General features: G+C 60.1%; 1 protein-coding gene across 2 annotated transcripts; it reads left to right on the forward strand.

Moving 5' to 3' along the window:
• The first annotated feature begins 1,976 nt into the window (after positions 1-1,976).
• On the forward strand, positions 1,977-24,687 carry BRPF1 (bromodomain and PHD finger containing 1). Of its 2 annotated transcripts, none has more exons than XM_073350798.2 (14): positions 1,977-2,143; positions 2,547-3,155; positions 4,640-5,599; positions 9,837-9,993; positions 11,114-11,245; positions 11,726-11,872; positions 12,818-13,130; positions 15,158-15,460; positions 19,986-20,273; positions 20,367-20,514; positions 21,251-21,387; positions 21,480-21,598; positions 23,685-23,839; positions 24,016-24,687. In XM_073350798.2, the coding sequence occupies exons 2-14, from the start codon at positions 2,557-2,559 to the stop codon at positions 24,197-24,199; spliced, it is 3,642 nt and encodes a 1,213-aa protein (XP_073206899.1). In that variant the 5' UTR covers positions 1,977-2,143; positions 2,547-2,556; the 3' UTR covers positions 24,200-24,687. The 2 variants fall into 2 exon arrangements, with proteins under 2 accessions (XP_073206899.1, XP_073206900.1); XM_073350799.2 differs by having other exon boundaries at positions 11,726-11,854.
• Positions 24,688-25,152: the final 465 nt, after the last annotated feature.

Here is a 25,152-nt window from a genome sequence, read left to right on the forward strand (position 1 = left end):
CTCCCTGCATTCCCCTCCCCATCCCCCACAGCCCCCCGCCGACCCCCCACAGCCCTCCCTGCATTCTCCTCCCCATCCCCCACAGCCCCCCATCCCCCCTTCCGACCCCCCACAGCCCTCCCTGCATTCCCCTCCCCATCCCCCCCGCCGACCCCCACAGCCCTCCCTGCATCCCCCACAGCCCCCCATCCCCCCTGCCGACCCCCCCCATCCCTCCCTGCATTCTCCTCCCCATCCCCCACAGCCCCCCATCCCCCCTTCCGACCCCCCACAGCCCTCCCTGCATTCCCCTCCCCATCCCCCACAGCCCCCCATCCCCCCTTCCGACCCCCCACAGCCCTCCCTGCATTACCCACAGCCCCCCGCCGACCCCCCACAGCCCCCCATCCCCCCTGCCGACCCCCCACAGCCCTCCCTGCATTCCCCTCCCCATCCCCCACAGCCCCCCGCCGACCCCCCACAGCCCTCCCTGCATTCTCCTCCCCATCCCCCACAGCCCCCCATCCCCCCTTCCGACCCCCCACAGCCCTCCCTGCATTCCCCACAGCCCCCCACAGACCCCCATCCCCCCTGCCGACCCCCACAGCCCTCCCTGCATTCCCCTCCCCATCCCCCACAGCCCCCCGCCGACCCCCCACAGCCCTCCCTGCATTCTCCTCCCCATCCCCCACAGCCCCCCATCCCCCCTTCCGACCCCCCACAGCCCTCCCTGCATTCCCCCCCCCATCCCCCCCGCCGACCCCCACAGCCCTCCCTGCATCCCCCACAGCCCCCCATCCCCCCTGCCGACCCCCCACAGCCCTCCCTGCATTCTCCTCCCCATCCCCCACAGCCCCCCATCCCCCCTTCCGACCCCCCACAGCCCTCCCTGCATTACCCACAGCCCCCCGCCGACCCCCCACAGCCCCCCATCCCCCCTGCCGACCCCCCACAGCCCTCCCTGCATTCCCCTCCCCATCCCCCACAGCCCCCCGCCGACCCCCCACAGCCCTCCCTGCATTCTCCTCCCCATCCCCCACAGCCCCCCATCCCCCCTTCCGACCCCCCACAGCCCTCCCTGCATTCCCCTCCCCATCCCCCACAGCCCCCCATCCCCCCTTCCGACCCCCCACAGCCCTCCCTGCATTACCCACAGCCCCCCGCCGACCCCCCACAGCCCCCCATCCCCCCTGCCGACCCCCCACAGCCCTCCCTGCATTCCCCTCCCCATCCCCCACAGCCCCCCGCCGACCCCCCACAGCCCTCCCTGCATTCTCCTCCCCATCCCCCACAGCCCCCCATCCCCCCTTCCGACCCCCCACAGCCCTCCCTGCATTCCCCTCCCCATCCCCCCCGCCGACCCCCACAGCCCTCCCTGCATCCCCCACAGCCCCCCATCCGACCCCCCACAGCCCTCCCTGCATTCCCCTCCCCATCCCCCACAGCCCCCCATCCCCCCTGCCGACCCCCCACAGCCCTCCCTGCATTACCCACAGCCCCCCGCCGACCCCCCACAGCCCCCCATCCCCCCTGCCGACCCCCCACAGCCCTCCCTGCATTCCCCTCCCCATCCCCCACAGCCCCCCGCCGACCCCCCACAGCCCTCCCTGCATTCTCCTCCCCATCCCCCACAGCCCCCCATCCCCCCTTCCGACCCCCCACAGCCCTCCCTGCATCCCCCACAGCCCCCCGCCGACCCCCCCCAGCGGGGCCTATCCCGAGCTGGCCGCGGGGGGGGCGGGGCCTGCTCCTCGAACCGCCAGCAGCGAGAGAACCCAGGCGTCCGGCGCCCCCCGCGCTCATTGGCTGGGCCGGAGCCGCCAGTGATTCCCGGCCGCAGATTCGCCTCGCCCGGCCCGGCGCGGCCCGGCTCCGGGGGGCGCTGTAGGGCGCGGCCCGCCCCGGCCCGCCAGCCAGGCCCGGCCCCGCTGTCCCGCCCGGCCCGGCGCGGCCTCGCCCGGCCCGCCCGCTGTCCCGCCCGGCCGTGGCGAAAGTGCGGTTGCTAAGGGCCGCGAGGCGCTTTACCCAGCGGGGCCGCCCCGCGCCAGGAGCCGCCGGAGCCTCCATTGTTCCGGGCCCGGCCCGGCCCCGCCGCCGCCATGGCCCCGCCGCCCCCGCCCGCCGCGACCGGGCTCCGCCGCTGAGCGCGGCCTCCGGGCGGCCGGTGCGTCCCAGGCCGCTGCCCCGCGCGGGAGCCCCGGGGCGGGGACACCGGGGGGCGAGCCCGTGGGGCGGGGGGGGGCGAGCCCGTGGGGCGGGGGGGGGGCGAGCCCGGGGCGGGGGGGGCACCGTGGGGCGGGGGACGAGCCCGGGGCGTGGGGGACGAGCCCGGGGCGTGGGGGGCGAGCCCGGGGCGGGGGGGGCGAGCCCGGGGGGCGCGGGGGGGCACCGTGGGGCGGGGGACGAGCCCGGGGCGTGGGGGGCACCGGGGGGCGGGAGAGTGGCGGGGGGCACCGGGGGCGAGCCCGCAGGGGATGAGGGAGGGGGCAGGGCGGGTAGTGAGAGCGCTGGGGGGCGAGGGCACGTGACAGCACCCCATGCCTGTCTCGCACCCCTCTCCCTTGTAGAGGTGACGCCATGGGGGTGGACTTTGACGTGAAGACATTCTGCCACAATCTGCGGGCAACCAAGCCCCCCTACGAGTGCCCCGTGGGCACCTGCCGCAAGATCTACAAGAGCTACAGCGGCATCGAGTACCATCTTTACCACTATGACCATGACAACCCCCCTCCACCCCAGCATACTCCCATCCGCAAACACAAGAAGAAGGGGCGCCAGGCCCGCGCCGCCAACAAGCAGTCCCCCAGCGCTTCGGAGACCTCGCAGTCACCGGGCCGTGAAGTGATGACCTACGCCCAGGCCCAGCGCATGGTGGAAGTGGACTTGCACGGACGCGTGCACCGCATCAGCATCTTTGACAACCTGGATGTAGTGTCAGAGGATGAGGAGGCTCCTGAGGAGCTGCCGGAGAATGGGAGCAACAAGGAGAACACCGAGACCCCGGCCACCACCCCTAAAGCTGGCAAGCACAAGAACAAGGAGAAGCGCAAGGATTCCAACCACCACCATCACCACAGTGCCTCTGCAGGCACCACCCCCAAGCTCCCAGAGGTGGTGTACCGGGAGCTGGAGCAGGACACCCCTGATGCACCACCTCGCCCCACTTCTTACTACAGGTACCATCTGCATGTTGGAGGGCGGGGGGACTCCCTGCTAGGTTTCATCTAAGCTGTCCCCCAGGGGCTGGGGCAGGATTGTTCCCCATATTCTATTTACTAGTACTTTGTCCAGGCGCTGTGTAGATGGTACTTGTCTGATCCTTCTCTGGGCCTCTCTGGTGCCTGTCTGGGGAGGCGAATCCTACAGATCCTGCTGCACTGTTGTTTCAGGCTCCAGGGACTTTTTCTTTTGCTCCCCTTTGTGGTGTTCCGTTAGCCCTGGACTGGGGTCTGTAAGCTGGAGACTCGGTTCCCACTTCTTGTCTGGCTGCCAAAACCTCTCTTGTTATCAAATCCCTTCTCACTGGTACAGTCCCATAGCAGGTGGAGGAACGGGAGCCTGATGGTTCCTGAGAGTACGTCGGCACTTCAGTAAAATACCCGTGACTGGGCCATGTCACCGGACTTGGACTGGGGGCTAGCAAATTGCAGTGTAAACGTTCAGGCTTTGGGACCCTCCCCCCTTGCAGGTCTCAGAGGCCTAGCTCCTGCCCAAGCCAAAGGTCTACACTGCAATTTTACTGTCTCACAGCCCGAGTCAGATGACCCAGGCCAGCTGCTGTGTGTTGCCGCAGTGTAGACGTACCCTGTGTCTTCCACTGTTCTGCTCCGTGTAACTGGCTGCAGAATTTGCTCCAGAATGTAAGTGTTTAAAACACAATACAAGTTTCTCCTCTTATGTGCGTGAAGAAGAGATTCCAAGTGGGACTTGATGTGGCAGCCAGCCCATGAGAATAGCTGAACTACCCCACTTGTCTGCAGACTAATGGGGACCATTTAGCTGAACTTTGCTGTTCTGTCTCTGGAATGTGAGGCCAGCGTTATTGAATTTCTGATCCCTGTACTAGAGATCTCCAAGTCCTGTGCCTCATCGGGGTGGCTGTTTGGGAGGGGGTGAGGATAATGGCGAGGTCAGTGCTGCCCTTAGCTGCTGGAATAGGAAACCAGAAGGTCAAGCCCTTCCTCCAAAAACCAAATCCCCCAATTGGGAGGGAAAGAGAGTATTCGGTCCCTTTTCATGACAAACCCAAACTGTGCTCTATGCCTTCTCTCCACAGAATTCAGCATTGTTAGGTCAAATGGCCCCGGAACACATGGGAACTTGCTTGGGGGTTTTTACCATGTTCCGTTTGATTGCCTTGTCTTCGTGAGACACCCCAAGCTTCATCAGTTGCCAAGCAGGAGCATTGTTTGGTGCAGTGTGCTTGCTGTGTTGTGCTGGCCGCACCAGCATACTGCAGTTCTGCTCAGTAACTGAGAAAAGGGGCGTGCGGCAACAACTCTCATTTCAGTGGGTTCCTTCCCCTTCCTTTTTCTTTCTGGCTCATTGCTGCTTTGTGGCCCTGGTGGTAAAATCTCCCCCTCTCGTCCCTTTGGAAGGTTAGGCTGGACTAGCTCTTGGTCCCTCCCAGTCACTCATTCCCTCTCTATGTGCCTCTCAGGTACATTGAAAAGTCAGCAGAGGAGCTGGATGAGGAGGTGGAGTATGACATGGACGAGGAAGATTATATCTGGCTGGATATCATGAATGACCGACGGAAGACAGAGGGTGTGAGTCCCATTCCCCAGGAGATCTTTGAGTACTTAATGGACCGGCTGGAGAAGGAGTCCTACTTTGAGAGTCACAACAAGGGGGACCCCAATGCCCTGGTTGATGAGGATGCAGTCTGCTGCATCTGCAATGATGGAGAGTGTCAGAACAGCAATGTCATCCTCTTCTGTGACATGTGCAACCTGGCTGTCCATCAGGAGTGCTATGGGGTGCCCTACATCCCCGAGGGCCAGTGGCTCTGCAGAAGGTGTCTCCAGTCCCCCTCCAGGGCAGTGGACTGTGCTCTGTGCCCGAACAAGGGTGGTGCTTTCAAGCAGACAGATGATGGGCGCTGGGCACATGTGGTCTGTGCCCTCTGGATCCCAGAGGTTTGCTTTGCCAACACTGTGTTCCTGGAGCCCATAGACAGCATTGAACACATCCCACCTGCCCGGTGGAAGCTGACCTGCTACATCTGCAAGCAGCGTGGCTCTGGGGCTTGCATCCAGTGCCATAAAGCCAACTGCTACACTGCCTTCCATGTCACCTGTGCCCAGCAGGCTGGACTCTACATGAAAATGGAGCCCGTCCGGGAGACGGGAGCAAACGGCACCTCCTTCAGTGTACGCAAAACTGCCTACTGTGACATCCACACGCCACCCGGCTCTGTGCGCAGGCTGCCTGCCCTCTCCCACAGCGAAGGGGAGGAGGAGGACGAGGAGGAGGAGGAGGAGGGCAAAGGCTGGAGCTCAGAGAAGGTGAAGAAGGCAAAGGCCAAATCCAGAATCAAAATGAAGAAGGCAAGGAAGATCCTGGCAGAAAAGCGAGCGGCAGCACCTGTGGTGTCAGTGCCCTGCATCCCACCCCACAGGTACAGCTCCCAGCACTCTGCCCTCTGTCCAGACAGCCCCTTGCCTCGGGGTCCTGGGCCCCCCCCCAGTACGGCCCCTTGCCTTGGGGCCCTGCATCCCACCTCACAGGTACAGCTCCCAGCACTCTGCCCTCTGTCCAGACAGCCCCTTGCCTCTGGGCCCTGCGTGCCTCCCACAGGTACGGCCCCTTGCCTTGGGGCCCTGCATCCCACCTCACAGGTACGGCTCCCCGCACTCTGCCCTCTGTCCAGACAGCCCCTTGCCTCGGGGTCCTGGGCCCCCCCACGTACGGCCCCTTGCCTTGGGGCCCTGCATCCCACCCCACAGGTACGGCTCCTAGCACTCTGCCCTCTGTCCAGACAGCCCCTTGCCTCGGGGTCCTGGGCCCCCCCCAGTACGGCCCCTTGCCTTGGGGCCCTGCATCCCACCTCACAGGTACAGCTCCCAGCACTCTGCCCTCTGTCCAGACAGCCCCTTGCCTCGGGGTCCTGGGCCCCCCAGTACGGCCCCTTGCCTTGGGGCCCTGCATCCCGCCCCACAGGTACGGCTCCCAGCACTCTGCCCTCTGTCCAGACAGCCCCTTGCCTCAGGGTCTTGGGCCCCCCCACGTACGGCCCCTTGCCTTGGGGCCCTGCATCCCACCTCACAGGTACAGCTCCCAGCACTCTGCCCTCTGTCCAGACAGCCCCTTCCCTCGGGGTCTTGGGCCCCCCCCAGTACGGCCCCTTGCCTTGGGGCCCTGCATCCCACCTCACAGGTATGGCTCCCAGCACTCTGCCCTCTGTCCAGACAGCCCCTTGCCTCGGGGTCCTGGGCCCCCCCCCAGTATGGCCCCTTGCCTTGGGGCCCTGCATGCCCCCCACAGGTACGGCTCCCAGCACTCTCCCCTCTGTCCAGACAGCCCCTTGCCTTGGGGTCCTGCGTCCCCTGTCCTCCCCCCAGTATGGCCCCTTGCCTCGGGGCCCTGCGTGCCCCCCACAGGTACGGCCCGCCTGTCCAGACAGTCTGTGTCCCTGTCATTAGCCCCTCCAAGCTCTGTTTATTTCGTTCCGTGTTCGCGGTGCTCGGTGGCTTTGCTGGTGGATCTGGCAAGCAGTGTGACTCCGGGGCTTGCTGCCAGTTTCCTCCGTCCAAGTTGACCTCTTCTCCTCTGTGTGGCTGGGGCAGGAGCAGGAGGGGGCTTCTCTTAGTCTAACAGCAGGAAGCAGCTGGGGGTTCCCAGGGTTCCCTTCCTGTTATGTTAACCTCAGGGACTTTGGAACAAACCATTGTAGAAGAAAGGGGGTACTGTTAATTTATCTGACTTGTATTTCTCCCCTTGGCCCTACTGCTCTTTCAGCTCTTTGTTAGGGCCAAGGCCATCCTGCTGAAGAAGTCTGTGCAGAATGGAGCTGGCTGCTGGGATACCATGTGAGGGTCCCAGGAAAGGCACTAACTTTATGCTTTCTGCTGGCTGTTAACCAGCCCCGTCTCCCAGCCTGTAGTGGTACCTGCTCTCCTCTGGAGCACAACTAGAAGTTGTGGGAACTAGGAAACCCCCTGTGCTCCACAGACCCATAAGGTTAGCCAGGACCACAAGGGTCATCTAATCTCAGGATCTGTGGTGTCCTCATGGTGTTTCTCACCTCCTGTTAGCTGTCTCATGACCTGCAGTTTACCCTCCAAGCAGGACAGGGAGCATGCCAGTTGTACAGTGGCCTTGCTAAGTGAGCTGGGTAAGAGGATGAAGGGCTGGTAACCAGCAGAGCAGTGGGGCTTTGCAAGGAGATAGCAATTGCCAGACTGGATCAGACCCAGGGTCTATCTAATCCAGTCTTCTGTATCTGACCATGACCAGCCCCAGAAGCTTCAGAGGAAGGAGAACCCCACGCTAGGGATGATCTGCCCCTCCTTGTTAGACCTTATCCTGGTCTCTAATAGTTAGAAACTGGCTTAAGCCTTGAAGTTCTTGACCTCAGTGAGATCATGTGACAGAGAGTTCCACAGACTAACTACATGTTGTGTGAATAAAGTGTTTCCTCTTATTGGGTTTGAGGTCAGAATATCATGCAGCACAGTCCTGCAGAGAAGCCTGTCTGTCCCATGCCCTTCTCGGCTGGACTGCTGCCTTGCAGGAAACTCCCCAGCCAACCCTGAGCTGGGTCTCTGGTGTTTGGCTTGTGTGGCTAGGCACCTCTTGCTGGGCTTGGCAGGGCTCACTTGGCTGATCATGTACATGCTTTCCCTCCCTCCCCAGGCTCAGTAAGATCACTAACCATTTAACCATCCTGAGGAAGAGCCAGTTCATGCGGTCTGCCATCTTCCGTTTAATTAAATGCCTCTTTGTTCTTGTGTTGTGATATGGGGAGAAGGGATGAACTAGGGCCTGGACAGTGACCATGTGAAATCCTAGCACGCTGGATGCCTGATAGGACTGAATATTTACTGAGTCTACTTCCTCCTTGGAGCACATCCTGTGGCTAGACTCCAACTCTCTCTTTCAGGCTGATAGTAGATCTCTGAGGCTGTGTTGGGTCCCTGTTGGCTGGGGGATGGATAGGCAGAAGTGGTGGGGTTTGGTTCACATGGGTGTAGACTGCTCAGAGACAGTGCTGTGGTGTATTGTGCAGGGAGAGATCTCTGTTCCTGAGCTGATGGCTTGGGGTTGTGGCCTTTTGCCGACTAGGCTGGCTCACTGCCTTTCTCCTGGTTGATTCTGGGCCTGCAGTCTCTCCTTTTGGTGATTTGACTCCTGTTTGACTCCCTGCCAGCCTGCGTGTGTGCTTGCTGCTGTCACTATGTCGCAGTGGAGCACATGGAGAAGTGATTGCTCTGACCTGGGGCCCTCCTGTTTCTGAGAAACTGTGTGTGAAAATGCTGGCTATTACTGTGCAAACTGTGGCAACAAGTATCTAACAGGGCTGCCCTCCCCTGCTCCCTCAGAAATGCATGTGGCACACGGGGAAGAATGGATCACATCTAAACAGAGGGTCTGTTAGGGGCACCTTCCACCCCTTGCCCAGCCCCCAGCTCCCCACAGACCAGAGTCAGCCAGAGGCTCCAGCTGCGGAGCTGCAGGAGTAGCCAAAGCAGGGACTCTGGGTGTCTAGAGGACTGGACTGTGCGGATTGTCTGTTTGCGCCAACCCTCCCCAGTCTCTTCACCTCAGCTTTACGCCACACTGGCCCTTCACTCTCCCCTTCTTCTCCTCTGTCCCTCTTTTCCCTTTCCTTTCCATTTAGCTGATCTCCTTCTAACACCGCCCCCCAAAAGTGATGGCCCTAGCATGCTGTTTGCTGCCACCACACTGGTCACTCAGCTGGCGTTCGACGCCTTCCCCCGCCCTGGGTCTTTCTGGTCTCGTTAGACCGTAAGCTCTTCAGGGTGGCTCTGTGCTGGACTTTGTACAGCACCTGGCTCTTGCTAGCTCCTTAGCCACTGCTGTCATGAGCCTGATGGATGCCCAGGTGGGAAATAAGCACTGGGAACACATGTGCAGTACTGAGGAGAGTCAGCGCCAGGTGTCTGGCAGACTCCCATAGACTATGTGTTTGAGAACTGCTGGACTAAGATTTTCCTGTAGGCCCCCATGGCTGGGTCAACGTCCCAGGCCACATGGCTGCTGCCTGCACAGCCCTCCTCAAGCCCCGCCCTGCAGCGAGCCCCACAAGAAACAGGGCCCTGAGGCTGGCCAGTGATGGCCCCTCAGCTGGTGACTGACAACAGAAACCCATGTCCCTGGAGTCCCTGGGCCCTGTCACTCAGCTGGGCCTGGTGCTAACCCTGTAGCCCCGTGATCCCCCCTTTCCTCCTCTTACGCACACGGATTGTGTGTTGGGAGCCCTCCAGGGCAGGGACCTTCGCTGTGTGTGCAGCGCCCAGCAACGGGGCCCAGACCCAGGATGTGGGCGCTACGACCGTGCACATAATAATTGTAATTTTCACAGAGGCCTGCGAAGGCCCATCCTGTCTGCGACACCCCTGTGCAGAGCTCCCAGCCCCGCCTGCCAGACTGGTGTGCAGGAGGAAGGATGATAACTGTCCCCCAGAATGCCATGGAGCACAGTCCCGCAGAGAAGCCTGTCTGTCCCATGCCCTTCTCAGCTGGACTGCTGCCTTGCAGGAAACTCCCCAGCCAACCCTGAGCTGGGTCTCTGGTGTTTGGCTTGTGTGACTAGGCCCCTCTTGCTGGGCCTGGTTTGGTAGTGGCAGGGCTCACTTGGCTGATCATGTACGTGCTTTCCCTCTCCTCCCCAGGCTCAGTAAGATCACTAACCGTTTAACCATCCCGAGGAAGAGCCAGTTCATGCAGAGACTTCACAGCTACTGGACACTGAAGAGACAGTCCCGCAATGGGGTGCCTCTGCTGCGCCGGCTGCAGACACACTTGCAGTCACAAAGGAACTGTGACCAGGTACGGGGTGGGCTCTGGGCACTGATGCCCTGTGTGCTTTGTGCATCCCAGGGCCTTGGGGCCGAAGCATTTCCTGTACGTGATGCCTGCAATTTCAGAGCCATGCCGGAGAATGGCCCGACCTGTCCTTGGGAGGAAAGGGCAGTCCCAGCTCCGCACCACAGCTGCTTCCCCTTTCTCTACTCTGTTCAGCATCCTAGACTTGCCAGGCAATGACCTTCCAAAGCTCACCGTGGGGAGGGATGCAAAGAGTGTGTCTTGCTGGCTTGGTCTCTCCTGCCCATCTCCAGCTGGCAGGGGTTGGAAAAACCTACTAGAGAGTGCTAGCCAGAGGCCAGCTGAGAGTGGGGGACCTACTAGTGAGGTCCATGGCAGTGTCCTGAGGAAAAACACAGTCCCCCATTCCTGATGCAGGGGTCCTACCAGAGTTCTGGCTCTGGGCCCTTCTTGTTCCTACCATCTGCGTCAGTCTGTCGCTAGTGGGTGCCTCTGGTTTCTGGAAAGGAGCAGGGGGTTTCTGCTCCCTGCTCACCACTTTAGAGCCTCCTGGCTCGTGGGCGTCTCTTACCCTACCTCTTCTCCGGCACCCTGGGTGCTGGGATGGGGCAGAGGTCTCCCCTACTCTGCTCCTTCTCAGGTTTGTGGGCTGCTCCCAGAGAGCAGCTCCACTGCCTGCCCCTAGCTATCCCCAGCAGAGTGAAATTCACCATTTCCCTGCTGCCCCAGCAGCGAAACTGGCCGGAGTGTTACCAGCTTTGCTCCGCTGTCCTTTAGCAGAGCTCTGAGCAGCTGACGCCAGCTTTTCTATCTGCATACTTGGCAGGCCGTGCTGCGCGGGGTCAGTGCTGGGAAGGGTCTCTCTAACCTCAGGGACGAGGAGCCTGCATTTTCAGAAGCGACTGCCCAACTGGAGACACCGCAGGGGCTTGGCACTGGCTGGAAATCAACCCATTTTTGGGTGTGCCGGGCACCCAGAATCACAAGTCACTTCTGAAAATGTAGGCAGGTTTTTTAAAATAAAGATAGGTCAGGCCCCTCCCTCTTCACGGGGGAAAGAGTGCCCGCACACTGCCACAGGGAGCTGCTTCCCTCCATCTCATGGTCTCTGATGTTCCTGCAGAGGGAGACAGAGGATAAGAATTGGGCCCTGAAGGAGCAGCTGAAATCATGGCAGCGCCTTCGCCATGACCTAGAGCGTGCGCGCCTGCTGGTGGAGCTGATACGCAAACGGGAGAAGCTCAAGAGAGAGACGGTAACCATTGTGTGTCCCTCCCGGGAGCTTGGGGGTGACCGCACAGGCCCATCCTGCAGGAGCTGTGGGGCGAGCCCATAGAGTGTGGGGAGGGAGAGGAGCGCAGGATCCCCCTGTGGGTACTGGCTGGTTCTCCTGTCTGTGCCCACACGGTGCCCTGCCCCAGCAGGGTCTGAACGGGGGTGGGGCTTTGGGAAGTGCAGGTGCAGTCCCTGCATCTCTGCTTTTCACTGGCATCGACAGGCTGAGTCAGAGCCTGTTTCTCCAGTCAGAGTACCCCGCCTGCAGCCAGCACGCGGGGAGGCTGGCCTCTTGAAGCAGCTGGGAAATGGCTCCTCTTTGCTACAAAGCGGATCTCTCTGAAGTCCAGATCTCGCCCTGTGAGCCTTGTCTGCGTCCCAAGGGCAGTAGCTGTCCTGGCTGGCTGTAGCATGGTCAAGGAGGCAAAAGGCTCAGTCCCGCCCTGTTCTTGTGTTTCAGATTAAAATCCAGCAGGTGGCGCTGGAGATGCAGCTGACCCCCTTCCTCATCCTCCTCCGCAGGACTCTCGAGCAGCTCCAGGAGAAGGATACGGGCAACATCTTCAGCGAGCCGGTCCCTCTGTCTGAGGTAACAGAAATCTACGAAGTAAGAACCCCCTCCCCCCAGATTTCTACTTCGCTCGAACTCAACCCCGTCTGCCCATGCCAAGGGCAGCAAATGGTGCTCTCCAGACAGCTAGCGGGCAGCCCGGGGCAGTTAGCTAAGTGGGGACATGGGCAGCTGAGCTGAGCACAGCTGTGACTGTAGCATCGAGCAGGGACTGGCAGAGAGATTAATGGTCCGTCTTCCTCTTGTGTGTCAACTGTCTCTCTGTGTGCACGGTGGGCCAAGCCAGGCCAGGCAAGCGGGTCTCCTTGCTTGGAAAGGCAAGGTGCAGTGGGACCCTCAGCACGCTCCCATCCGTTCCCTTGGAAGCACTCTGTCTAGGCATAGACATGAAATGAGTTTGGTCTCAGGCTTCTCCCGAGCGGGTGCAGCAGAAAACACTGTCGGAGTCTGTCAGCTCTGCCATTCTCGGCCTTGTCCTGCCAGGGGCTCGGGAGAGGGTTGCACTGTGCCTGCCTGCACCCGCTGCCCCATTCTTGCCAATTTTCTGTGTGTTTGTATGTCTTGGAGCCCTGTGTAACTGGGCTATGAAATTCCACCCCCTCCAACCCATCTGGAATTAAAGCAAGCCTCTGCCATGCCCTGGGGAATTCCAGAGCCGGGGCCGGATTCCTGCTTGCCACCGGCTGGAGGAGAGGGCTAGGGCTGTGCGGTGTGCAATGGCACCTCTGAAATACCTCTAATTGTATTACTCCCAGCATTGGGTTGGGCTGCAGCATGCAGGGCCGCTTGTCTAGCCCCAGTCTGGTCATGCCGGGGTATTGCCGTTCCCTGTGTCTACACAGAGCGGGCAGTGTTTGCAGGGTATGCAACGCCATTTGGGGCAAAGCACCAGGACTGGATTCTTCTAACAGCTGTTTTCTTGGAGCAGGTAGTTCTGAGGTATGACTTCCAGGCTCAGATCTGACTGTTCTCCCTGTGCAGGTCCCAGACTATCTAGATCACATCAAGAAGCCAATGGATTTCTATACCATGAAGCAGAACCTGGAGGCCTATCGTTACCTGAACTTTGATGACTTTGAGGAAGATTTCAACCTGATTGTCAGCAATTGCTTGAAATACAATGCCAAGGACACAATCTTTTACCGTGCAGCTGTCCGGCTGCGAGAGCAGGGGGGAGCTGTGCTGCGCCAGGCTCGCCGGCAAGCGGAGAAGATGGGCATTGATTTTGAGACAGGCATGCACTTTCCACACTGCATCCCTGTGGACGAAGCGCTGCACCGAGACACGGAGGAGGGTGGGTACTGACACCCCGTCCGAGGGTGCAAAGGCTGCATGCAGGAGGGTCACCCGTGGAAGTCACAGCTGAGAATTTCTGTTAGATCATTGGAGGCCAGGGCAAGATTGTCCCCCCTCCTCAGCGCATAATCTAGTGCCCCCATCCTCCCCCCGCAGTCTCTGCCACATCCTCTTATGTCTCCTAGCCAGCCCACATGCCCTTTCCCCAAAGAGACAGGGCCAGTCCCAGGTCAGTTCTGGACCCCAAGGGTCAGGTGCATTTTGCTGGTTGGCAGCTGTGACACGCTTGCCCAGATGGAGACGGGCTTCCTGGCTTGCCCCATGGTGCTGTTGGTGCGCAGGGTCAGCCTGCAACAAGAGAATCTGGTTTTTGTGGTCTTGTGCTAAGGATTCGAGGGTGACGTCGTGCATATTGTGCCATGCAGGGGCCTCTGGCAAGCTGCTGTTGTGTGCCTCCGAGCCAGACTCTTCCCTTCAGTCACTGCTCCCCTCTCAGCTCCCTCCAGCAGAGCAGTGAGGGTGCAGAATGGAGGGCACTGCCCTTATCAGGGCCATCCCCACGCCCCTGCACAGGGCCGGCCTTAGGGAACATGGCACCCTGGGTGAACTTGCATTTTGGTGACCCTGGTCCCTGTGGGTCCCCCCCATTGCCCTTGGCCCCCATGGGCTCCCCACCCTCCCTTCACCCCAACCCCTGCACTGTGTCCCCTTCATCCCAACCCCTGGCCCCTCCTGTGCCCCTAATCCCTGCACTGTGCCCCCTTGACCCCAACCCCTGCACTCCCCTCCTGAACCCCTAACCCCTGCACTGTGCCCTCTTCACCTCAACCTCTGCCCCCCTCCTGTGCCCCTAGCCTCTGCATCCCCCTTCTGCCCCCACATGGGAAAACTGATCTGGATGCAGTGACAGGAGCTGTGTGGGGGGAGCAAGGAGCGACATCCGGGCTCCCTGCATCCAGGTCACTTTCCCTGCAGGCTGTGTAAGGAAAGGGCAAAAGAGCAGCAGCTCCTGATATCAGGACTGTGCTGTGAGGTGTATGTGTTGAGGGGAGTGTGTGAAAGACCATGTGTGTGCTGATTGCATGGCGAGCACGCTATCTCTTTAAGAAAGCACTCAGGGTCAGGTGCCTGAAGGTCTGTTCAGACCCAAGCAGCTGCTACTGGGACCCATAGAGGCAGCAGATCACACCGATTCCCCCGTCCCATCATCCCAGGTCAGTAGAGACCAGGTACACAGGTGTGGGGAGGGGGAACACCCTGATATCAGTCCCCCGCACACAGCAGACAGGAGGATATGCCCAGTCCAGAGTGACCAGGAGCTCTGGGGAGGAATGGGAGGGGGGGACAGGAGCAGTGGGGCCTGGGGGAGGATGGTCACCCCGGCTCTGGAGGAGTTCTCTCGCTCAGCTTTTCGTCCAGCTACCCCCTGAAGCTCGGGTCCCTCCCCCCCTCTCCAGAGCTGCTTCACCTTCCTGTCTGCTGCCTCTGTTAGCCCAGCTAGCTCTCAGCAGGTCAGGTAGGAATTGGGCAAACCCTGCACGGCACCCCCTTTGGTGGGCCGCCCTGGGCCACCGCCTGGACCACCCACCCGCAGGGCTGGCCCTGTCCCTGCAGTCTGGGCTGCTGGAGGAATTGAGGGGCCTGGAGCTGAGCACAGGGCCCAGGAAGTGGGGTCTCCCCAGAGCTGGGGGTGGTGGTGGGGGAACGACCCTTCTCTCCCTGTTCCAGGACACCCCCGAATGAATTGATTCTTGTGCTGCTTTATCCAGTTGCAAACCCCTGTCTTATTCTTGCCAGTCCCTTGGCCCATTCAGCATGATGTGGATTATTCTCTGTGCATTTCTGAGGCTAAGCCTGTTCGGCTCCTCCATTCCCAAGGAGCTCATCTCTTGGGCCCCTTCAGGTGACTGTTCAGTGCCCGTGGGTTAATCCCCTCTGGATTGCCATGTCCCCTGTCCAGGAGGAAGGGAATTCCAAAGACCTACCTGGCTTCTCTCACCTATCTGCCCCTCTTTGTGCCCACAGAGGAGGTGCGGCTGTTGCTGTCAGAGAACCAGAAACACCTGCCCTTGGAGGAGCAGCTTAAGATCTTGCTGGAGCACTTGGATGAGGTCAATGCTGGGAAGCAGAGCATCGGGCGCTCCCGCCGTGCCAAGATGATCAAGAAGGAGATCACAGTCCTGCGCCGGAAGTTGGCTTACCCACGGGATGTGCTGGACAGACACGGCCCCTCCGCCAGGGGGATTCTGCAGGCCCACCACCCCTGTGAGAAGGACATGCAGACCGACAGCGCTGCAGAGGAGAGCAGCAGCCAGGAAACTGGCAAAGGTACTGGCTGGGAGGTGGTATTGACGCTCTGGCACAGCACATTATGCCCAGGGGCTTGGCGTAACCCCACATCTGGGCAGGGCATGAGAAGGGTGGAGGATGCAGAATCAGCAGCCATGGACCTTCCCTCCCAGAGCAGAGGCTGGGGTGGGGGGAGGTCCTGCTCCTTCCTTGGTTCCTCATTAGTGTCCCTGAAGATGGCTGGGAGCTCCTCCTTGCAGCGGGGCCCCTCCCAAGGGGATTGGGAACCAACTAGAGATGCTGTTTTTTCCAGTTTTCTGGGAGGGAAAGATCATAGAATCATAGAATATCAGGGTTGGAAGGGACCTCAGGAGGTCATCTAGTCCAACCCCCTGCTCAAAGCAGGGCCAATCCCCAACTAAATCATCCCAGCCAGGGCTTTGTCAAGCCTGACCTTAAAAACTTCTAAGGAAGGAGATTCCACCACCTCCCTAGGTAACGCATTCCAGTGTTTCACCACCTTCCTAGTGAAAAAGTTTTTCCTAATATCCAACCTAAACCTCCCCCACTGCAACTTGAGACCATTACTCCTTGTCCTGTCATCCGCTACCACTGAGAACAGCTAGATCCATCCTCTTTGGAACCCCCTTTCAGGTAGTTGAAAGCAGCTATCAAATCCCCCCTCCTTCTTCTCTTCTGAAGACTAAACATCCCCAGTTCCCTCAGCCTCTCCTCATAAGTCATGTGTTCCAGTCCCCTAATCATTTTTGTTGCCCTCCGCTGGACACTTTCCAATTTTTCCACATCCTTCTTGTAGTATGGGGCCCAAAATTGGACACGGTACTCCAGACGAGGCCTCACCGATGTCGAATAGAGGGGAACGATCACGTCCCTCGATCTGCTGGCAATGCCCCTAGTTATACAGCCCAAAATGTCATTGGCCTTCTTGGCAACAAGGGCACACTGTTGACTCATATCCAGCTTCTCGTCCACTGTCACCCCTAGGTCCTTTTCTGCAGAACTGCTGCCTAGCCATTCGGTCCCTAGTCTGTAGCGGTGCATGGGATTCTTCCATCCTGAGTGCAGGACTCTGCACTTGTCCTTGTTGAACTTCATCAGATTTCCTTTAGCCCAATCCTCTAATTTGTCTAGGTCCCTCTGTATCCTATCCCTCCCCTCCAGCGTATCTACCTCTCCTCCCAGTTTAATGTCATCTGCAAACTTGCTGAGGGTGCAATCCACACCATCCTCCAGATCATTAATGAAGATATTGAACAAAACCGGCCCAAGGACCGACCCTTGGGGCACTCCGCTTGATACCGGCTGCCAACTAGACATGGAGCCATTGATCACTACCCGTTGCTCCACCTGGGGCCTGTCCTGTAGGCTGATGGAACCCTTTGGCCAGTTCCCTGCAGTGACCCAACTTGCCTGGGTTAACTGCGAGGAGAGCCCAGACGAGGATAGGGCAGGAGCTCAGGTAGGGGCAGGACCCCTGCGGAGGAGAGCCTGGATGGGGGCAGGGCACTGGATGGGGATCGGGCTGGGTCCCTGGGGAGGAGAGGCCGGATGGGGGCAGGGGGCCTGCTGGGAGGAGTGGGCTGAACCAGCTGGGCTAACTGGGAGGAGAGCCCAGATGGGGGCAGAGTGGGAGCCCGGGTGGGGCCGGGAGAGCCTGGATGGGGCAGGGGGAAGCCCAAGTGGGGGTTGGGCTCTGGATGGGGGTCCGGCTGGGCCCCTGGGGAGGAGAGGCTGGATGGGGACAGGGCAGGAGCCCGGGTGGGGGAGGGGCCGGGAGAGCCCAGGGTGGGGTGAAGTCGCGTGGCGGGGGCGCTAGAGCTGGAGGGGATGGGGACCTGCTGGGAGGAGTGAGCTGACCTGGCTGGGCTAACTGGGAGGAGAGCCCAGATGGGGGCAGGGCAGGAGCCCAGGTGGTGGTGGGGCCAGGAGAGCCTGTATGGGGGCAGGGGGAAGCCTAGGTGGGGGTGGGGCTCTGGATGGGGGTCGGGCTGGGCCCTTGAGGAGGAGAGGCGGGGTGTGGGCGGGGACAGGAACCTGCTGAGAGGAGTGGGCTGACCCGGCTGGGCTAACTGGGAGGGGAGGTGGAGCAAACCAAGACAAGGGCTCCTTTGACATGTTGAGAAGTGAGACGGGAAAGCCCTACAGGCAGCAGGAGCTGAAATTTGGACAGTCGTGGCCAAGGCATGATGCTTAGAACGGCCATCTCTAGGATCCCTGCTCAGGATCCATGGGGCCTTGGCCACGCTGCCCAGCTAGGTCCAAAGCCGTGCTGTCAGCAACAGAGATCGCTCTCCGGCAGCCTGGGCAGCTTTTCCTCTCCTGGGCTGGCAGTGCATCTCTGCTCTCGCTGGCCTGTTCTTTGCCTCTCCTTGGGGTGGCTGCTCCTGAGGCTGTCCCTTTGCACCCAGTTTGTCCCCAAGCGGGTTTCTTCACTTGGGGCCTTCACCTGGGCACTGGGCCCCTTTGACCTGTATTGTGTCACTAGACGGTGTCACGGAGTGTGGGGGAGTCCAGGCCCTGCACCCCTCTTCCTGGGATTCACTGAGACTCTCAGCCAGCCAGTAAAACAGAAGGTTTATTGGACAACAGGAACACAGTCCAAACCAGAGCTTGTGGGTACAACCAGGACCCCTCAGTCAAGTCCTTCTGGGGGAGCAGGGAGCTTAGACCCCAGCCCTGGGGTTCCCTGCGTTCCTCCACCCAGCCCCAAACTGAAACTAAACAACCCCCCCCCCCCAGCAGGCTCTCTCCTGCAGCCTGTCTTCACATTCCTGGGCAGAGGTGTTACCTCCCCTTCCTCCTCCCGGCTCAGGTGACAGGCTCTCAGGTCTCCAATCCCCAGGGCACATTCCCAGGTCAACACTCCCCTCTCCCTGCTGAATCTGACAACGGTCAATCTCTGGTCACATGCTTCAGGCTCTTTGGGGGCAGGGGATGTCTCGCTTACCCTTTGCAGGATCTGGTTTAAACTGTCTTTGGAGCCTGTCCTGTTTTAACCGGGTAGATTGCCTTGATGCTCTCTGCTGCACATCTGTAGATGTTTTCCCTCCACTTCCCTCTCTGAGTGTCTGGTCCCAGAGCCAGGTCTGACTTTCCTCTTTTCCTGCTTTCCTCCTTCTCACTTCCCAGTTCTTCTGTTATCTGATCCCCTACCTTCTTCCCCAGCTCCACCCACTCCAGCTTCTGCATCCTCCTCCTTCCACTATAGCTCTTTCCAACTGCCTCTTCGGGTGAGTCCCGAGCCCCCTCCCAGCTCGTGCCCCCCTCCTTGGCCGGCCCGCCCCAGGGCAGCATTCTGTGCTGCTGTTTGCAGGGGCTAGTGCCAGGGCAGGGTTACCACACCTCACATATTGGCACTCCTTAGCAGGGCCATGCGTGAGCGTGACCCAGGAAGGTCAGGAAAGCTGGGATCAATAGCTTTGGCAGGCATGACCTGTCCTGTTCGTCTCAGATGGAACAGCTGCCAACTCCAGAGTGTAGAGTTGGGCATTTTCCAATCCAGGATTCCCTTTTTGCTGCACCAGGTGCCCAGCATTTCATTTCCTGTCTCCTAGCTGTGCCAGGACCTGCCTGCAGCTGCCACTTGTTTGGCAGCTTTCCCCCAAGAGGCAGTTAATTGGCTGACAGGGCATGCTCCCTGCGTTGTGCCTTGGAGCCAGGCTGCAGAGGACGGAGTCAGAGGTGGATGGGAGCCAGCAGTGTTGGCTGGTCAGCTAGGCTTCCTGGAGGACAATGCAGCAACCAAGAGCTAGGGGCTGAGCCACTGACCAGCTACAAGCTCCCCCTTCCCTGGTGCACACGAGGAAGGAGGCTTTGGGCCTGGCTGCCTTGAGAGCATGGCAGAAATTCCATCCTTCAAACCAGTCCCTTTCAGAAATAACCACAGGCCATGAATTGACTGTGGGCATGGGGCCCAGTGGGAGTCCGGGCCCCTGGGGGGCTGCACGACTTTCCTGCTGCAGGCTTGCTGGGCCTTTAGCACAAGGAAGTGCAAGCTTTTTCACAAGCACTTCAGATGTCAGTAGCTTTTCAGGGGTGCAGCAGGGCTGGGCAGCTCCCAGCTGGAGCCTGAGGAATTCGGGAGATGCTGTTGCTGCTCATCTTGCTTCCTTTCGTTGAATTTGGCGTCTCTGAACATGAGGGAGTGGCTGCACCTGCTAGGGTGGAGTCTTCTCCAGAGATCCCCTCCGGTGAGGAGTCTCAGCAACTCCACTAACTGCCCCGGTTTGGTGATGTGAGGGCAGTGGTGGCAAGGCCCAGGAGCAAGGCTCCCGCAGGATGGGACAAGGCATGGGACTTTCCCTTCCTTATGAAGCTCTGCTGCTGATCGGAAGCCTCTTGTGCTAGCTCTGGGCTCCCCACAGCTCTCCCCTCGTGCTTGTGCACACTGCTGCCCGAGGGCCTCACCGGAGGCGGTGGGAGCTGTGGGGGCAGATCTCCAGAGCTCCCTTGGGGAGCTGGGAGTGGGGCAGGGTGGTGGAGCCTGCTGCCCAGCTTCTGAACATGCTTTCTCTCATCCTCTCTCTTCTTCCTCATCTTCCAGGTCTGGGCCCCAACTCTTCCTCCACCCCAGCGCATGAGGTCGGCCGGAGGACTTCTGTGCTCTTCTCCAAAAAGAACCCCAAAACCGCAGGGCCCCCAAAACGCCCCGGACGCCCACCCAAGAACCGGGACAGTCAGCTAGCTGCAGGGCATGGGAGTAGCCCAGTAGGTCCCCCCCAGCTTCCAGTAATGGAGGGGTCGCAGCGCCAGCGGAAAAGAGGGAGGAGCCCACGGCCAAGTTCCAGCTCAGAGAGTGACAGCGATAAATCCACCGAAGAGCCTCCCCTTGGTGAGTGTGGCCGCGGCAGCAGCGTGGGTCGGCGGGGGCTGTGCTGGATCCGTGTGTGTGACTTACGCTGTCCCTCACCTGGCTCTGCTGCAGACCTGTCAGCCAATGGCTTCAGTGGCGGGAGCCAGCCGGTTAAAAAGAGCTTCCTGGTTTACCGGAACGACTGCAGCCTTCCGCGGAGCAGCTCTGACTCGGAGTCCAGCAGCAGTAGCAGCAGCAGCGCTGCCTCGGACCGCACCAGGTACCGCGCCGGCGGCTCTGCTCCGGCTGGCCCCGGCACTAGGCCAGCCAGGGGCTCCGTCCCAGCGGCTGTGCCAGGAGTGGGGCCGACAGCCTGCTCGTAAAGCCCCTGAGCAGTGACCCTTTCAAGGCTGCAGCACCCGCCACCGCTGCCCCTTCCTGTCACATGCAGCGCCCAAAGCCACGCCTGCCGAGGGGCAGAAGGCCCAGACGCTGAGACTCGTTGGGCCTGGCAAGCTATAAGTCTGCCAGCGCTCAGCCCTGCCCTGCCCTGCGGGTAGCTGTCAAACAGCCCTCTTGGTGAGGCCACGGCCGGAGAGCCCGAACCAGAGACCTGCACAGAGGCTGCTCCCGCACGTGTGTCTGCTGGAGGCCAGCATGGACGGGGTGGATTGTGCCAGTTCCTTCCTCTCTGTGGATAGAGGGACCCCAGGCCTGCCCTGGAGTGAAGACCCAGGCTAAGTGGGGGGGGCCCATGCCATCTGGGGGAACCCTTCTCACTTAACCACTGACTCCCCCTTTCAAAGGCACCTGGAGAGCCCCATATCTCAGGACACTATTGTGGGCAGTTCTTCTGCCGAGCGCTGTGGGCTCTATTCCTGAGGGCACTAGCTGGCCTCCTCCCCAAAGCGTGGGTGTCCTAAGGTCCCTTCCCACCACACAAACACGCACGCACGCAGTGCCTGGAAGGGTAATGTGGCGCCTAGTAACAGGACTGCTCCCCTGCCTTCCCACAGCACGACGCCCTCGAAGCAGGGCAGAGGGAAGCCCTCCTTCTCCCGTGTGAACTTCCCAGAGGACAGCAGTGAGGATACTTCTGGAACGGAAAACGAGTCGTACTCTGTTGGTGCTGGGCGAGGGGTGGGTCACAGCAGTGAGTATCTTGGGCCTCGGCCAGCAGCCTCCAGCTCCTGTCACTGTCTGGAAGCATCGGTGCTAATTCTTCCCCCCTTTTCTTTGGCGCAGTGGTGCGGAAGAGCATTGGGCGTGGAGCCGGGTGGTTGTCGGAAGATGAAGACTCCTCTCTGGATGCCTTGGACCTGGTGTGGGCTAAGTGCCGGGGGTACCCATCGTACCCAGCACTGGTGGGTACAGCAGGCTGCGTGTCCTCGTCTCTCCTTTTGCTCCCCCTGCAGGATCCGGGGCCTGGCAGAACCTTTGCCTGGCTCATAGTGAGGGACTGGATGGACTCTCTGTGGCCAACGAGCTGACACTCTTACTGGATGGGCCAGAACTCTGGGAATCCCCTCCCTTTGCACCCAAATGATCTGCACCCCATGTCACTGCCATCCTTGGGCCAGTCCGGCTGGAGGCTTGCTGCTCTTGTGCCAATAGTAGGCTAGTCTCCCTGAGCCCTGTGACTAGTGGGGGAATTAAGGGGCTTGCTGTTTCCCATAACAATTAGGGCTAAAGCACATCTGCCATTTGCTCCAGTGTGCAAATCCTGTGGGGTACCCCTGTTCTTGGGTCTTATACTGAGATCTGGGGGTGGCCTCAGGTCTCCTCTGCCCCCGGCCTCCCAGAGAGAACACTTATGCATGGTCTTCACTAGGGGCATGGAACGGCTTCCGTATGAGGAGAGAGCAAGAAGACGGGGGCTGTTCAGCTGGGAAATGAGAGGACTGGGGGGATGGGAGAGAGGCCTGTAAAATCGTGACTGGTGGGGCGGGTGAACAGGGAAGCAGCATTTGCCCCTTCACATAACATGGTTAGGCAGGAGTACTTCTCGCGTGGCACGCGTTGCCAGGGGATGTGAAGAAAAGTATGACTGGGCTCAAAAAAAGAACGATACAAGTTCATGGGGGACAGCCCAGCAACGGCTGTTAGCTAGGGTGGGCAGGGACACAAGCCCGGGCTGTGGGTGTCCCTAAACTTCTGACTGCCAGAAGCTGGGCGTGGGCGACGGGATGGATCATTCGATAACTGCCCCGTTCTGTTCATTCCCTCTACAGCACCTGGCCACTGCCAGAGCCAGGACACTGGGCTAGCTGGACCATTGGTCTGACCCAGCACAGTCCTACTGATGATCATATGTGAATCCCTTTAGAGTGTGGCCTGCTGGCTGGCTCCCTTGGCTAGTGATCCTGGCCCCAGCTGTTCCTCAGTTCTTAACTAGTCCTGCTTTAGTCAGCCCCAGTGGTGGGTCTCAGTGCAGGCATCACTGGGTGGCGCTCTCTGGCCTGTGTTATGCAGGTGCTCAGATTATAAAGTTCCTTCTGGCCTTAAAATCTAGCAATCAAACCTCAGAGGGAGGTTCTCCAGCCTGAGCTCTGAGCGTGGAAATACCCCTGTCCCTGCAGATCTGGTCCCCAAGGTGACGGGAGGCTGAGCTGCGGGCTCTAGGGTCTCCAATACGGCTTCACTTGTGAGTCCAGTGGTAGGCGCAGCCCCTGGAGAGCTGGAGGCTCTTCTTCCCTGAGGCTCTCAAGACAATTGGTTTGTTAGTATTGGGGCATTGCCTTGGAGCCCCAGTTACAGACCAGGCCTGTGCTGTGCTAGGTGCTGTATGCACAGAGCCTGCCCCAGTCAGCTCGCAGTCTAAACCGAAGAGCAGAGACGACAGAAGGAAACAATGAGTCTGTTGGTCAGCATGGCAGGCAGTGCTCTCTGCACACCAGCTGCCTAGCTGCTGTCTTGTCAGTGATGCCAGAGGCCCATCGCGGAAGGCAAGGAATTGCAAACACAAGCATGAGCTAAGACTGTTTCTGAAGTGGGGATGTGAGCTGGAGAGAGCCCCTGTGACTTAGCCTGAACTGGTTGTGGTGTTGCCTCTTTGCACACACCTGCAGCCCCTTTGCTTCGGGTTGTCACGGTGACCGACATGGCGCTCAGGGAGCTGGTGTCAGCCAGCCGCTTTCCAGTGCAATCACTGACACGGGGCCTTTGGGTCCTAAGCACAAGACTTAAGAGTGAACTGTTCAAACCAAGTCCTGCTGGGTGGGGTTCCAAGGGATACTGCTGCCAAGAGCTGAGCCGGGGGGAGGGAGCGGGGGTGCAAGAGCGGATTATTAGGGGCCGGGCAACACTTTGCTTGTTCCAATCCTGATTCTGTCTTTATACCCCCCAGGAAAGGCTTTCCTCAGTGTCTTAGTGGGGCTGGTGAGGGCTTCTATGCTCCCCCTCCTGCCCCTTCCCTGGGATCTCACCTTTGTCTCCCTGCTGGTTTGGCAGATCATTGATCCGAAGATGCCACGGGAGGGTATGTTCCATCATGGCGTCCCCATTCCAGTGCCTCCCTTGGAGGTGCTGAAGCTGGGAGAGCAGATGACTCAGGAAGCACGAGAGCATCTCTACCTCGTCCTCTTCTTTGACAACAAGCGCACCTGGTAAGGGCCGGGCCAGGGCTTTCTCCTGATGTGTGCCAGCTCTGTGCCCCCCAGCAAGACAGAGCATGGCCTGCTGGGGGTGGTGGTGAGGGCAAGTCAGTGAACTCCACCAGGGAGGGGGTGGGGTATGCAGATGATGGGAAGCCTCAAATGAGGTGTGATGTCCTTTCCTCCAGGCAGTGGCTGCCCCGGACCAAGCTTGTGCCACTGGGTGTGAACCAGGACCTGGATAAGGAGAAGATGCTGGAGGGCCGCAAGTCAAACATCCGCAAGTCTGTGCAGATCGCCTACCACCGTGCCATGCAGCATCGCAACAAGGTGCAAGGCGAACAGAGCAGTGACTCCAGCGAGAGCGACTGACACCAGCTGCTCCCTCGTTGATCCACTGGCTCTGCTCATGGCTTCTCAGTCTCAGGGCAAACAGGGCTCTCAGTCCTGGGCACTTAGTGCAGCTGGTCTGCACAGGAGCAGGGGCTTGCCCTAGTCACTGGGACAGAGAGCGTGCTCCTGAAAGCAGCTGTGGCTGAGCACCTGGCGCTTGCAGCGCAGGAGTGAGTGTGTTAGAGCGGAAGCAGGCAGAGCTGTAGCCTGCTGCAGAAGGCAGGGCCCAGCAGTGCCCTCTGTATCCTCCCTCTTTTCCAGCTGGCGCTGCTAGAGCCTCCCCTCCTACTGTGCTGCCCTGCCGGGCCCTGCTCGGTCTCGAATTTCACATTCCCAGGGGCGAGGCCCGGCTGCCTGGGGCTGGTGCCTCGCTCACTGAGCACACCTCCAGTGGGTGAAGTTCCCATGCCCGCAGGGGCACTGTAAATACTGTACAGGATGGAGAATTTAAATTATTCTCATTTGTAGCCCGTTTCAGTGTCTTGGGGGAAGCATTTTGGTACTAAACAGCGCTTCCTATCCGGGCCCTTCCCGCCTGCGTGGCCTGGGCCGTCTCTTTGTAACCTTCTTACTCGCACACTTTGATACGGGAGCTCTTGGGATCGGCTGCGCCCTGCCCGCCCCCACTGGACTCGCGTCTCCTCCCCGCCGCGGTCGGACGCTCGTTTGTATTTATTTGGAAGGAAGAAAATCTATTGATTCTTAGAAAATAAACCGTCTCTGGGGACCCCGGTGTGGGCCTGGTGCTGCGGGCGGGGGGGCGTGGTCCGCCCAGGGGTCCCTGGGGCGGGGCCTGGGCAGTGCTAATGGGCGGGGCTTAGGTAGGGCACGTCCCTGGGGGCGGGGCCTGGGCAGTGCTAATGGGCGGGGCTTAGGTAGGGCACGTCCCTGGGGGCGGGGCCTGGGCAGTGCCAAGGGGCGGGGCTTAGGTA

This window comes from Lepidochelys kempii, chromosome 7 (genome assembly GCF_965140285.1).
Source record: "Lepidochelys kempii isolate rLepKem1 chromosome 7, rLepKem1.hap1, whole genome shotgun sequence".
Lineage (NCBI taxonomy): Eukaryota > Metazoa > Chordata > Testudines > Cheloniidae > Lepidochelys > Lepidochelys kempii.